General features: G+C 39.6%; 1 protein-coding gene across 1 annotated transcript in view; it reads right to left on the reverse strand.

Moving 5' to 3' along the window:
• Positions 1-3,935: 3,935 nt before the first annotated feature.
• The window catches only part of LOC121328406 (nephrocystin-4-like), a 73,021-nt gene continuing 61,089 nt past the window's right edge, over positions 3,936-15,867 (reverse strand). Inside the window, exons 19-30 of the mRNA XM_041273046.1 lie at positions 14,564-14,698; positions 13,272-13,474; positions 12,531-12,757; positions 9,448-9,637; positions 9,028-9,111; positions 8,529-8,685; positions 7,719-7,804; positions 7,457-7,542; positions 6,828-6,999; positions 6,219-6,398; positions 5,994-6,131; positions 3,936-4,675 (exon numbers count right to left, since the gene is read on the reverse strand). Coding sequence (XP_041128980.1) covers positions 4,535-4,675; positions 5,994-6,131; positions 6,219-6,398; positions 6,828-6,999; positions 7,457-7,542; positions 7,719-7,804; positions 8,529-8,685; positions 9,028-9,111; positions 9,448-9,637; positions 12,531-12,757; positions 13,272-13,474; positions 14,564-14,698 — 1,799 coding nt within the window. The 3' untranslated portion in view covers positions 3,936-4,534. The remainder of the gene's footprint in view (positions 4,676-5,993; positions 6,132-6,218; positions 6,399-6,827; positions 7,000-7,456; positions 7,543-7,718; positions 7,805-8,528; positions 8,686-9,027; positions 9,112-9,447; positions 9,638-12,530; positions 12,758-13,271; positions 13,475-14,563; positions 14,699-15,867) is intronic.

Genomic DNA, 15,867 nt, shown 5'->3' on the forward strand with positions numbered 1-15,867 from the left:
ATGTTGTTTTCTATTTATGTATTATTTATTTTTGTTGGGTATTGTGCATACAGAGCATTATAAATGACTCATCACCTCTGATCAATATGCACTTAGCTCACGCTTCTATTAAAAATATATGCATTTTGTTAATTTATTTTAATAAATTCAATTTCCAGTCAGAGCACACAATAGTGCAAAGTCATGAATCTTTCCAAATCCAAAGAGAAAAAAGTCTTGCGCTGCACATTTAGGATTAAAAAAAAAAAAAAAGGCTATTCACACAATCCCAAATCCACACAATACTGAATCAACACAGCGGCCAACCCACAATAATCCAGCAGATGCTCAGTTATTACATTGGTTACCAGTGAGTTACCAAGTTCTTTTTAAAATTTCTGCCCCGTCTCCAAGAGCTAGTAACTCTGTATATTCCTGTTCGGTCTTTTGAGATCAGAAAATGCAGAACTCTTTAGTTGTTCCATTAACAATTGTCTTGCTGTTGTGCTCCTCATGTCTGGAATTCTATTCTGGTTGACAATAGGCAGGTTGAAATATTGTATTCTTTTAAGTCTAAATTGAAATGAATTCAACATAATTACAAAGCTATTATGCAGTTACATCGTTTGCACGATATAACCCTTACTCTAACCCTAACCTATTTCTGATTTTTGTGTGTACTTACAGAGCGTGCAAAAACATTGACACATTAAGTACATTGTAACTATGCATAATAACATTGTAATTATGTGTAAGTACACATGTATTTACTAAGTAACTGCTGTGTAAATGTACAGTAATTAGAGACACTCAATGTAAAGTGTTACCGAAAGGGTCTTGGTGCTGCTGTACACAATGAAGAAACTTCACTTCCTGGCTGCAGGGGGAGTCAGGTGACATGCTGGCCTCCAAACCCCACCCCCCCCCCACTGTGGGCCCATGCAGTTTTCTATTACACACATGGCTGAAAGTAGACCAACTGCTCAGCTGGATTCTCTTAGCAGTTCATACTCAGTGAAATATAATTCCACTGTCTGCTTGGCAAATTGCATTAGAGGGAAAGGAGAAACGTGTGTTTCAGTGACACTTCACTGGTGGCATCGAGATTATACATCAAGACGCCTTCCCCTCACAACTTCAAAACAAGAAGACCGCAATTAACTGAGGCAACAACCAATCGGACAGCTTGTTTGATAAGGCCTGGCAGTTGTCATACAGTTCTCCAGTCCCTCTGTTATGTTTTCAACACATCTTTGACAGGTCTCGTAAACGACTCAATACACTGTAATACTGTAGGCATGTCATTGTCTGACTGGGTCTGCGAATTACATTATTTACATTACATTACGAGGAATGGAAGATTTAGCCATGCCTAGATAAAGCTGGATTTGAATGCCCCTTTACTTCGCAAATTAAAGTCAAGAGAGAGAAAAGATCAACCAGGTCCTCAACATTATAGCAAATACCCAAATGTGCCCATAGCCAAAACCCTTGGAGAGCCACAGCTCGACTCTGCTAGGAGAGTAATTAGCAGTGGGAACCAGTTGGCATGGGGCAATAGTGAACCCACTAGCGGTTGACCAACCCTACCCCTGGAGTTAGCTAGCCCTAATGCCCAGAGCACTCTGTTCGTTAAGCTGTGTATTTAAATGACATTACCTGTTACAGTGTTACGGCAGGGCTTAAGGCATAGAGACAACAGCGTGTGGTTAATGCTAGAGTTGAATACTCACACAAGCTGTATTCCTGTTTGTTATGCTCCTCTTTGTCTGACCATATTGATTAGTATTAGCCAGACTGCACAGTGGTGCTATCAAATCCCAATAATAAAAGAGAATCAGTGGCGTGCCTCTGAATCAATGTCAATTAACCCGTCTACAAATCTGACTCATGACGGTTCTAGAAAAGCAGTTTACGGTCTGCAAATACATTGTTTGAGTTACTTCTGTTACAAGAGCAAGGGTTTGCTTTACTTTGTAAGGTTTGTTTTCTGAAGATGGAAATGGTTACAAGAAAATCGTTTTGTTCACGCTGTATATTCTGAAGTCCCTGGGAATCGATGGAGTGAACACTGGTTTGGTAAAATAGAGAACAGATTGTATTTGGCAAGTATATTATTTCAGCTCTGTTTAAAAGCAGAATGAAGATGTTATTGCTCTTGAGAATGGCTTTTATTTTCCATTCAGTAAGAAATACATTGCATTGTAACACAAGTAGAATTAATTTTAAAGAATATCTTTATTTATCAAATTTACAAACATTGAATCACATGTGAAATTTTAAAAAAAAATGTGTAAAAAAGCTACACAAACATATACATATAAAAAAATAATCATATATACACATAGATAGTGCATTTCAGTAAAAAGACATTTGTGCAAACAATATTACTGGTTTATTACAATAATATATATTTTTGTATGTAAAATATCATTTATATGTTCTAGTTATGCTATAAAAAAATTGAAAGGCAATCATCATCCATTTTGTGAAAAACTATTTAAATATTTATATGTAATTATTTATCTGTAACTGGGCTTTACTGTAACATCGTTTCCAACACAACAGTGCCACCTGCTGGGCCAAAATAGCAGCAAAAGCCTTACAAATAATTCTGCATGAAAGCACATTTCCACAGCATTATCACTCACACAGTCTGGTACTCATGCTTGAGGCATGGTTCATGTTGCATCACACATTAAAAGCACTTTTAGTGCAAAGGAACAGCACAACATTACTGAGAAAAGAAACTGATTACATTTTTCATAAAGAAATGAATGCCTGTGTCATGAAGTTCTCCAGTATGAGTAACTCACGGCGTATTGTTTTCTGCCTTTAAACCAAGAGGATAATCTTATCAGGCTCTCAATGGTAAAAGAACACTGTTCTCCAGCCTCCCTGACGGTTTCTAGGGTGATCCATACCTTGAACGGCAAGCCAAGCACTGATGAAAACCTTCGGTTAAACTCTGCACTGAGGGACTTAGCTCTAGAGATCTTTTAGGTAACCTCTGCAGAGCACAATGTATGTCAGGCATAAATAATTAAAAACAGTAAGTCCCCAGTATGAAGCAGACCTGTAAATAAACTGCAATGCGAGTGCAGTGCTTTAGTTAGACTGGTTTTGCATTAAGATAGAACATGACTACAGTTTACATTGAGCCATGCAGCTAGACTGCAGCTATGCATTGTTTAAATCGTACCTTCATGTCAGCTGTGGCAACCTGCACTATTACAGAATTTAAATGGCTGATGTTTTCTATACTGCTCTGATCTTTATTTCCACTAAAGAAAAAACAGATTGAAAGTAAAGCATTTCAAATAGAATAAGTGACTGTTTTAAAGCTATGTGTTGCTCAAATGAATGTTTGGCTCTCTGGAAAGGCACGCATGTACAGCTGTGGGAAGCATTTAAAAAGTGTATCTGTGGGCTGGCTCTGTGCCAGAGCAGAGCAATCACGCAATACAAAAGTCACCCCTGAAGAGAGAGAGAAGCTCTTTCAGTACAGAAAGTCGAATGTTTTTTTTCTTAGGTTCTGATTGATAATGACTTCTGTTTTAAAATATAGAATTCCGACACCACATTTACTTCCATCTCATGCATTTTAATCACAGTAGTTATATAACTCTCAGTTCTATAAACCCAGGGTTTTTAGACGCAGTTGCTGCCTAGGCTCCAGTAGAAACGGTTTGGAAATGGCAATCTTCAGAGTGCAGGGATGGCAATGAGAGCTGTCTGAAGAGTCTGGATTTCCCCACTGAAAATCCTCTCTCATTACAGCCAGGCTAATTATGTTTCAAAAGAGGAAGGGTTCCATTCTTTTTTTGTGTGTTTGTTAGCTGTTATATCTTTTTTAAACATTTATTTTCTACAGTAAATATCTGTCAGTTACAGTTTTTTTTATTATTATTATTATTGTTATTATTTTTATTATTATTATTATTATTATGCTCAGAATGAAAAATGTTCCCTTTTTATTTCAGTAGAAATAAGCTCACAATTATCCAATACATACTGTAGTGGTCCCAAATTATAGATGTTTTAAGATCTCCAATCAAACCAAATCGAATGCAGTCCTACTCTGTAGAGTCTAACTTAAAAGCTAGAAACTCCACATTGGTGGCCCTTAACTTAGAACAAAATACCTGCTATCTGCTGAACGGGTATTTTCAGTAATTTGGGGACTGAATTACCGTCCCACCGACCTGATTTGGTCAGGCTGTATGTGTAAAATTGCTATCAAGTGTCCCCCATCTAAAGCTGAGGGAATACGAATCCCCTTTGTGGCTTGGAACTTCAGGAGACTAGTTTTCAGGCCACTGCATGGCACACCAGGCAAGACTTAGGGTTTGATACAGCAAAGTACCTCAAACTAGGTTCCTGAAAAAGTGTTGTCTTGTTCCCTGAGCTTAATGTTTAAAGGGTTACTCAAATTTAATTTTAGAACAACAAAAAGGAAATAGGAACTTGTGCTCTCCAGCTGCAGTAGCCACTCATGGTTTCAGTGGACTGTAGTGTTGCAGGAGACCCTGGCAGGTGGCATCTTTCCGTCAGCTTAACTGTACACAACCTTGACGCAGAAAGTCTCCTCATTCTTGTGCTCCTGATCGTTGATGTAAATGAGAATCTCCTCCTCACCTGTGCTCTGGCTGGGCGCAAAGCGCAGGCCGATGGTGTACGTCTCTCCCCCTCCGATCTGACACAACACATTGTGTTACAGTTAAAAAAAAAAAATGACCTCAGAACTTGTTTTATCAACACTGCAGAGGTAGAAATGAAAAACAAAACTGCATTCATGTAATATTTATGCTTGCTAATTCTTCATGTTTGTTCTTCCTTGGCAGGCTTCCTGAGTGCCGTTTTATATCACTTCCAAGCACAGAATAGGACCATAGCCTGCCTAAAGCCAGGCAGCTTTCCAAACTTTATAAGCAAGTAGTTGTAGGAGGCATGTGTTGCCATGCTTCACGAAGACTATTCAGATAATGGAGTTTGAACACTTCGCAGTACATTAAAGTGAATGAGATGTCTCCCTAATATCGGGACCAGGGTTATATATTTGCGAATTTAACTGAACAGTCAATGCTACCCGGTGACCCAATATAATGTCAGCAAGGATCCTAAAGGGGACTTTCAGAATGCCATTCTAAATCATTATTGTCTAGCTGGTGTATTAGCTTAAAGGGACAGTTTTTTGACTGTTTGCATATGTGTGCAATAGATCCACAAAGCAAGTCCCTGTCAGCTGTTTAAAATATTTAAAAAACTAAAATCTGAGGTGGATATTTAGTGGAGGAAGAAAAAGAAGAGATTATTCTTCCTATATAGTTCCCTAGCCAATCAATTTCTCTGGCAGCTATCATTACTTTGGTGGCAGTGAGGACCTCACAGTTAATCATTTACCTGTCATTTATCCAACTGCTCAATTACGGCTTTCCCATGCACGGAAAATTACTATGGAAGTTTACCGTTTCCCCTTCCGGTCGACAGTCAATGTAAAACCGGATTAAACAGGCAGACACTCGCTGGAATGGGAAGCTTTGTATCCAAATGTCTGGCAATCATTTCCGATTTTTTTAAATGCATTAGGTAGAAATAGATCATCTACATTTTCATTTTAGCTAAAGGTTAAATACCGGAAAGTCTCTATTTCTTTTTTCTTAGTTTCATCTTATTCGTATGTATTATCATGTTTGCATCAGACTCAGAAAAGGTTTTGTTCACTGAAGGATAAAGGCAGACCCATGACACTGAACTAAAAATGCACCTGAACACAACGAGCATGCAACAGCAACTGCTCTTAATTCACTGTGCATCTTTTATTCATCATCTTATAAGTGTATGAGGCACAACCATTCAACATGTGAGAAATAATGCTAAATTGGTGAAATACCAGCACATTTGTCTGTGTTTAAATAAGATGCCACTATTCATCCCCATTGCATTCCAGTGCTGTTCTTCCTGCTGGATTGAACCACACCAAGCCTGCTGGTCTTTGCCAGTGCTAAGCTCACCTCGAAGGCGTCCTCTTTGAACTGCAGCAGGTCCATTCGGTTTGTGCAGAGGAAGTGCGCTCTCCTGGTGGGATACGGATTGGTGTAGGTAATTTTCTTGTTGCTGCCCTTCCCTGCTGACAGCGAGATTTCAAAGGCCTAGATGGAGAATTAAAAGACATCTCCTTTCAACAGTGCAGGGTTTACTCTGAGAATGTTTCAGAAGGGACCGGTAAGCCTCGTTACCTTGGATATAAGCGGGTGCTTGCAAGACACACAGACCAGCCACGAGGACACCAGCTGGTGGTAGTCGACGTCAACCACGTTCAGGTAGAGGAATTTACTGCCTGCCTTCTGGGGCCGCACTCCAATGTGGAGATCCTGGACTGCATTTGGAGGAAGGACAAACACATCTGCAGGGTCAATCTGGAAAAAAAAATACAAAAAGAAATAATCAAATACTTTTTCTGTGATACCTTTTAAACATTTCCTGAATGAGCACAAACTCATCAATCTCTAGAAATATATATATATATATATATATATATATATATATATATATATATATATATATATATATATATATATATATATATATCACCAGGTATTCACTTGACTATGGAGCAAAATTAATTAATTCTATAGAGGGGGATGCAAAACTTTTGGTCATGTCTGTAAAAATAGCAATCAAAATCACACAAGGAACAATATTGTAGCGAATTCTATAGGCATACTATGGTCTAACTAAGGTCTAAGAAAATGTCTTTTTTCTTCTATTTAAAGTTCACAGCATGTCAATTCTTCTCATAAAGGAAAGAATAAACAACTAACTGACAGAAACACCTCCAATAATACCTGTAGCTGGTGTGGGTGGGAGGAGTAACACTTGACCTTCCTGACAGTCTGTGTCCCTCGCAGGACCAGCGACAGGCGGGTCAGCTGACCAGTCACACAGCTCACATCCACGCGCTGCAGGCAGTGAACGTACAACTGCCAGATCTGAATGGGGGCAGCCAGCCATGGATCCCTGAGCCCACACACAATAATACAAAGCATTATTCCACAGGCACTCCTCAAGGCTCATACAGTAGCCATCAGCCTTCTTTTCATTCAGAAATTTGGCTCAGAAGCATGTGTTTAATTATTGTAACGGGCAACAAGGGAGCTACATACACAATCATGAGATTGATTAGCAACATTTTTTTTTTTTTCAAAGACAATTAAATCGGTAACACTTTAGTTTAGGGATCCGATAAAAGTGATTTTAAATAATCTATAAACATGCTATTAAATGATGCTGTTAACAATTACAGAATATGAACAGAAATAATATTATTACACACTTTTGTCATTGTTTTTTGCGCTATTGTTTATAATCGCTTATAACATCTGCCACCACACAAAGGTTGAAGATAGATATATATATATATATATATATATGCAGATTTATTTATTCACGGAAGAGCACAGGTTCAGGTACATACGTGAAAATTGTGATGAAAAATTTCTTAATCTGCGGACTTGGACCACCGGCTACTTTCAGAAACACATCCTGGGGTTCACCTGGAGCCTGGAGTTGCAGAACGAAAGAAAAGAAAAAAAGTAAATGTGGCCACGCTCAATTAAAGTGTTCTGTTTGTGTTGTTGATGCTAAGTAGTAGCACTGGCAGTAGTAGTATTAATAAACATATAGTGCCTAAATTACATTTATTTAAAAAATTTTAACAATGATTTGGACCGTCGTACCATCTTCTTGGTTTCACAGATAACATTGGGGTCACTGCATCGGACATAAATCTGGGGCTCCCCACTTGACACTCCAACTGGGGTTCCTAGAAACAAAAAGCAGATAAAAAAAAGAGACTGAAACACCCCTTATATGAGATGTCATCAGTCCTTTCAGAGTCTTCGCAAAAGTCCTGATGGTGTTCCAAGGGAAGGTAGCCACATGTCCTGTCTGCTGGTATTGGACTCTATATTTTTTATTAATGTTATTACCTGTCTTCTGTTTATTATATTTTGTATTATATCAGCTGAGAGGTGACACTGAGGGTTACAGTTATTCAGTAAACCAATTTAAATCTATTTTGTTCGTGGGTGTTCTTTCTTTAGATAGGCAATAACTTGCATCAAAAAGTAATTTAGCTGTGCAGTAAGAGACAGGCAAATATTACAAAAAAGTTTCTGCTGAAACTCGAGGTACAAAACTACAGTTACAATCATTTTTCAGCTGCTATTGGCATTCATCCATAACTTCAAACCAACGAATCAACATATAAGGTAAAAGTTATAAGATGCAAGTATTCCCTTATAAAGGTTGACCACAGTCACTTTGCATGCTAACTGTGCAGACTTCCCATGCTTTTCCCATGGCTGTACTGTGCACTTACCTTAGTTTAGCATGGGTGGCCATGCTTGTTAATGTGTTTTACTATACCTCACTGGGCTGTAAAACGCTTGCAAAGCCTTTGCTGTGCTTTTGCTATGGGACACTGATGTAAGGGTTGCCTCTACCACATTTGTCAACTGGACTTTCTTATCAGCTGCTATGGTTACCTGGTAGGGTGTGCCAGGGAGGCAGCCGAATGGATTTCTTCAGGAAGGTGAGCTCGGGATGGTAAAACCGAAACGTCTGATCAATAACGTTCGGCGTGGGTTCCACGTTCACCTGGCAGATAGCCAGAGGCTTTCCATCCTCAGCCCTGAATGAGACCTGAATGAAAGTCGTTGGCAAAGTTCAATGCATGACTGTGATTGCCTGCTGGTGGTTACAACCTCAATTAGGCTGGTATGTGTTCAGTACTACATGGTTAAAACAATGAAGGTTAGGGTAGGGATTTATGCTTCAATCGTAACCTTATTACCCTGAAGCTTAATGAAAACCAAAAGCAGCTGCGTGTTTTGCATGTTTTAGTGATTAAATCTGTGAACATAATTTTCCTAGCAGAGTTGAGTTCCAAGTCTTATGTACAAACCTCTAAATGCACCGCTATGTAAACTCCAGAGCATTGTAACACATGGTGTAACACTGCAGACTGATTTATTATGTACATACCCTAATGATCTTAGCCTGGACAGTTTTGGATTGATGGCTGTCTATGACGTTAGCACTCCTGCTCAATCGCAGATCGGTTGGTCCCTGTGGGAATAAACAATCAATTTTTAACAAACAAACAACATTTAATAAGTAATATTTATTCTCCTTTTGGCGCTCATGTCTTGGACCTCTTCGATTGCCCAGTGCCACCAGTGGCCAAACATGTTCACTGCAGTTTCTTGCTTTTAACCTAGCACCCCCATATGGAGGTATATTGTAATTCTACCAGGAATTCATACACCAAGCACGCTGTTATACCAAGTATGCATATATATATATATATATATATTATATATATATATATATATATATATATATATATATATATATATATATATATATATATATATATATCACTGGAATGCTGTTCATTCTTACCTGTGTCATGACTACATGGTCTGCATTGAAGGTTTGGTATTTGAAAGGGATGTAGACAGTTTCTTTAGGACGGAGATAGACTTGAGGTCTCAGTGTGTTTCCTTCCAGGTGGAACATGTCCTCTTCCAAAGGGGTGAGAGTCTTCGACAGCTCCTTGAAGTGTCTCCATTCCCGTGTGTCCACAATGACGCTGCAACAAAAAAGTACATCAGGGCTGGGACAAACGATCCCTGCAGCAAATAGCAATCCAGTTTCTGTATCAGTTTTTAGTTCGTTTGTTTTTTTTTTTATTACTGAAAGATTTATTTTAGAATCAAATTTTTATTACACTGCATTGATTTCTTTCATTTTGATTCCAAGTAGGTTGTTTTGCATTATTTTTCAATTAGACGAAGCTGCTGAATTCTTTTGCACTGCAGAAGCGTTCATTTAAGATTTGCACAAGCTCATTTTTCTTTTTTTTCCTTCCGTGGCATGCTTCCTGAATGTCAAAAGAAGCCTTTTCAAATAACTTTGAAGCACAGAATGCTTTACTCACATGACACAACAAGGGAGCTTGAAAAATAACATATTGAAGCCCTCAGTGTTTTCACATAAATTATTTCATAATGAAAATGCTTGAAAGGAAAGCATGCATTTTTTGAACCATGAAAATAATTTTCCCTGCGTAAAAATGATCAATGGAAATGATCAGTAGAACTGCAGCAAGTGTATTCACTGGAGGACTGGGAGTGATCACGGTTATGAACCCAGAGTGTTTCTGCTCAGACGCAGGGATACAAGATGTGCTACAGGGGTGAGGTCAATCCTTCCTGATCTGAAGACTTTCCCATGGGCACCACTGTTTGTCACTCAGTCCCATAGCACCCGGTGCCTTAAGTATGGACGATTCAATGGAACAGATGGGCCATCAGACTACAATGAAGCACCAGTGAAGGACTTCATGCCAAAACACTGTTCAATTCATATGAATAAAGGTTCTTTTATTTGCCTAATTTCTATTCCTGACATTTATTGTTAAGCGTTGTTTATAGATTTTTGATCCCCATTCATCATTCTATGGTCCTATCTGTGTATAAATGTATCTATAAATGTATTGTTATCACTCTAACCTTATGTTCTTACATTCTACAGAGATTTTTTAATTAACAGCAGCTAAGATGAAGCTCAAATTTAGAAACTGCAGTCGATGTATCCTTTAGAATACACTCTAGTTAAAAAACGTTATGAACATCAATTACAAAGAAGGCTACCAGCGATTAGTTGAGCTAATTGAGTTCACAGCACAGATAATATTTACCAGATCTAAGAACAACGTCCTTCAAATCAGGGCACACAGACACCTGATTGTAAAATATAAAACACAGGCTTCCATATCATAAGGGGAGATCTCCCTGTTCTTATTTACTAAAATACCTTTATTCTACCGTTGGCCACCTTCTGATCTCTGCCTGCCCATCGGAGAGAGCTGCAGGGTCATCTTAATGCCGTAATGATTTCGCTGATTTAAATACTGTCGGCTGTTTAGCAAGATTAGGTATCCTTGGCAAATCCGCAAGAATCATCAGGAGAATTTGGAACCTGGAACTGTTTTTTTCGACTAACAAGCTTCAAAATATTCATCTTTTCAAGACAAAGACAGTAGCACGTTTCAACAATCATTACCAGCTGGTACTGACTCCAGAGGGGAACCTAGCGGTTGATCCATTCATCCCATTGACCTCATTAGTAAAAAGCTTCCTCACCCGAGGCATGCACTTGACAGAGATAGGGGAGTTCTTCGATGGTCAATATTATTATGTCGGCTTACCATCTCTTATTATGTCGTGGTAAAGTAACAGATGCAAAAACATATAATTTAGCAAACAAAACTGGCCTCAGTGTAATATGTACTGTCAGCAGCCTGTTGGAGACTTACTGTAGATCTGCTCCTTCTTTATGATTATAGCCATGTGGTTGGAGATGAAACAGATTTGTGTGTGTGTGTGTGTGTGTGTGTGTGTGTGTGTGTGTGTGTGTGTGTGTGTGTGTATATATATATATATATATATATATATATATATATATATATATATATATATATATATATATATATATATATATATATATATATATATATATAAAGCCTGCTGTATTGTATTTGATAAAAGTCAGGCTTCCATTAGCCTTTGATCTTAAAAAGGAAATCGATATTCTTTGATTGATAAACGGAACTGTTTACTGTGATGTTGCTGACGTTTCACCAGCTTGCAGCAGCGTTCCTTTGTGTTAAGGTTATCTCTGCTCCAAGTCTTATAAATAGACAGTCTTTAGTGACATCTTGTTATCCCTTTAAGATTTACTGAGGCAGCCACTGAAATGTAAACTAAAACACCACAGTGTGCTTGACTGTTGGAGTCAACTTCCCACTCACTTTGAAAAATCTAGCAGCATTAAGAAGAACATGAGGTGATATAAAAGAAAAGTACAAATTAAGATTGCTTTAATAAATCAAAAGGAACCGAGTTATTCTTGTTTATTTAAGACTGTCAATGACTTGATACTGTTAGCAGCCCAGGAGAAAACTTGTAGGACAATATTTTAATTCTTGATTGAAATGAAATTACAGAACACTAAAGACATATTTTGACAGATGAACAACACTTACCAACCCTTCTACTTAATACTGGGTAACTATAAACTTAAGTGTGAATGACGCATGTGTTTAAAACGCGAACCTAACAAACCGCGCTCAGAACCAAACCCATTTTAATACATACCTGGAATTCCGCTTCAATTCACTGAACATCTGAAACACAATTACCACCTGTCAACCACCAGTCATTGCATTCTGTCCGCAAAATCTTTCATTCCTGCTGGTGCTTGTTGGGATTGCAATGAAACATATCTGCAGTGCTGAAGAAATCACTGTTACACCAACCACAAGGGAATATCTTACTGTAAATAACTGTGACAGCTTCCCTCTGCCCTTGGTTCAGAAATCAAAAAGAGCATGTAATGCAAGATCTCATTATTAAACATTGTCTTCTGACACACCCACGCTCCACTGTAGTTTTAAAAGCTGTGAGCTATTGCAGTCCTACCTAAGCTCTGGATCCTTGAACTCAATGGTGACAGTGTGCTGAGTGTTGGAGGGGTTTCTCAGGGCAAACTCGAAGAACTCTGCCGTGCCCAGGGTGGCGTAGACAGTGTGCTGGGTGGTGATGGCCAGACTCAGCATCTTGGTGATGCTCTCTGCTTTGCTGCGCTCCCTGTAAGCTTCGATTATCTGCAAGTCGCGGGAGTGCTGGATCTGTTCCTCCCGACGAGTCTAAAGAGAACACGGAGCAAGATTGTGTCAGTCTGGTCACACAGGAATCGTTTCATTTGACAGTTCATCTTTTCAACTCCAATCCAACTCAACTACTTCAGTTCTCAAGCTCTCCCTAAACCACGGTTACCAACTGGGGTATAACCTGATATCTAGATGAATCAGAATCACACAGAAGTATTAGGTGTCAGAACACACAGCTTGTGTTGTGTTAGGCGGAATAATCTGAGACAGTCACACCAGAAAGAAAGTCTCACTCCACATATAACATTATAAATTACATCAGCAAGACGAGACATCATTTCATCTTGATAAAGAACAGAGTTTCATTATAATGTGTACCACAATTACATGCTTAAGGAGTGCCAAGAACTCCATGTCGTTTATGTCTATTACTACGCTATCAGGTTTAGTAGGCTTGAGAAGAAATGAAAGAAATGAAATAAATTGGCATGTGACTCTCTTGCTTTAGACAGCTCTATGACTCAAGGCTCTTTATCTTGCAGTATCTCACCATGACGTAGGGCATTGTGTCACCCTCCTTTGCCTCGTACTGCCGCACTGCCATCATCCTCTCCAGTTTGCGCTGGCGGGTGCTGTCCGTCTCCCTGCTGGCGTGCTGCATGGCGATGCTGGCCTCCTTCATTCGGCTGCACAGCATGGACGCCAGCTCCCCGTCAATATCGGGCAAGCGGCGGGCATGCGAGGCGTTCTTTGCTGCAGTTTGAAATAGAGTTAAAAAGCTGCGTGAACACCTGTGCTGTAGGAATCTGCGTTTCAGAGAGCCCAGCCTCATCTGGATCACACCTTCTAAACATCACCACGTTCAGTTCAAGGTATTGGGTGAAAGACCCATTTTCTTCCTAGTTGGCCGCAGGCTACAAAGTGAACTTGCAGATGAAGTCATGAGGAAGGAGTGCTTTCGGGTGAAGAAAATCCTCAGCAAATTCAGCATGTCATGCTACAGAAACTGTAACAGAAATATCCACCACAGTACAACAGTACAAAGATAAATGAAAACCACACTGGGTTCTGGCTGAGCTTCACTTTTTAAGAGCTAGCCTATCTCTACTCTACAGTTCTATCGGAGCTCCCTGCTTCTCCCTTCTGCAAGACAGATTCATCTTTCCCGTCAATCCCTTCACTTAAAAGATTTCACTTTGGCTTTCAGCACCTCCAACAGCTCTGATGGAAATGCAAATTATCCTTGTTGGAGACACATGGGAAAAAAAGAGGTGTCATGTTGGAAAGGACCGATTCCCTTCTCCCGAGATATGAAAAATCTTAATTATATCTTGCACATAGAAACTCACACTGGTATGTAATGTGTACGCAACTAACCATCGGCACATACCAGAATACACTGTGCAGCAGGCAAATCAATAAGCAAATTTAGGGAAGCAGTCAAGAGGGCCAATGTTTTGACACGTCTTTTTAAATGAATTCACCGGCTGAGGCCTCAAAGGTCACAATGAAGAAACGCGACAGTTATTAGTATAATAACAGCTGTCACTCTTTAATATTTATCCTTTTCTCCTCCTGTGATGTAAGTAAGTATAGCATTACTTCATTACTCAGGGACTGGGTGACAGGGCTCCTGGTTCACACTCTCAATCTGTAATGCAATCTAGACACTTCAATTGAATATAGACACAAAATAGTCTGTCATCCTCAGTCCTGTTACTTCATTTGTTTAGATCTGTGGAATCTGACAGCACACTAATTCAATAATCCACATGTACATAAATCCAGATTGAAATGTAGAGATATAGACAGATGTGTGTGTGGAGGGGAGGCTGTGCTGACCGTTGAGGTTGGAGATGCTTGTAGAGGACAGGCTGCCTCCTGTGAAGCCGCTGATGCTGTCATGGGAGGACACGACCCGTGAGAGAGACGGGGGCAGAGAGTCTGTGTGCTTCAGTCTGTGCTCCAAGAGGTGTCCTAAAAGAGGAGCAAACACACAGGCTTACAGGGTCCTGACCCACAAACACATAGGCTTACAGGATCCTGACCCACAAACACATAGGCTTACAGGATCCTGACCCGCAAACACACAGGCTTACAGGGTCCTGACCCACAAACACACAGGCTTACAGGATCCTGACCCGCAAACACACAGGCTTACAGGATCCTGACCCGCAAACACACAGGCTTACAGGGTCCTGACCCGCAAACACACAGGCTTACAGGATCCTGACCCGCAAACACACAGGCTTACAGGATCCTGACCCGCAAACACACAGGCTTACAGGATCCTGACCCGCAAACACACAGGCTTACAGGATCCTGACCCGCAAACACACTGGCTTACAGGATCCTGACCCGCAAACACACAGGCTTACAGGGTCCTGACCCACAAACACACAGGCTTACAGGATCCTGACCCACAAACAAACAGGCTTACAGGATCCTGACCCACGAACACACTCTGCTAGCGGCTCTGCTGGACCACACCAGGACAAAACAAGGAGATCACACACAAACAGTTGTACACATGTACTTTGGTTTTTACACATAAAAGTAAGATTAGTAAGCAACGAACATGCCCCTACGAGTTGTCGTATTGAAATTAAACTGAAATGAATTCATGAAAACCTTACTGCAACTACTATAATTAAAGTTAAATGGAAGAAATATTACCTATACTAAACCATCTTTCCAGTACCCATGTTGTTAGTGTTGCAATACAATTCTTTATTTCTGGTACCTTTATTCATTGAAAATCTCAAGAAATGTTCCCCAAGGTTACATCAACTTTGTCCATGTATGGCGTTGATTTTTCTTTTATACGTATGTTAGTTTTCCATCCTCAAACCTTAACAATTGAAAAGCTGCTGACAGATGTTAATACCAGAAGCCTATTTCATGTATTATAACTTATTAGAAGTTTGACATCCTCCCAGCATTCCCTGAATTATGTAACTCACTCGCAACAATGCAGTAATAGAAACATCCCAGTAAAGTCATTATCAAGTCATAGTGCGGGCTGATCTTCTACTGTATATTTCCAATTTCCTGTTTGGATGATGTGAATTGCTGGGGATTTGAATAGAATTCTGTATCCATGCCACCAACACACTGAAAATAAAAGAAAAAGGAAATAAAGGAAC

The sequence above is a fragment of the Polyodon spathula genome, chromosome 16 (assembly GCF_017654505.1).
Source record: "Polyodon spathula isolate WHYD16114869_AA chromosome 16, ASM1765450v1, whole genome shotgun sequence".
Taxonomy (NCBI): domain Eukaryota; kingdom Metazoa; phylum Chordata; class Actinopteri; order Acipenseriformes; family Polyodontidae; genus Polyodon; species Polyodon spathula.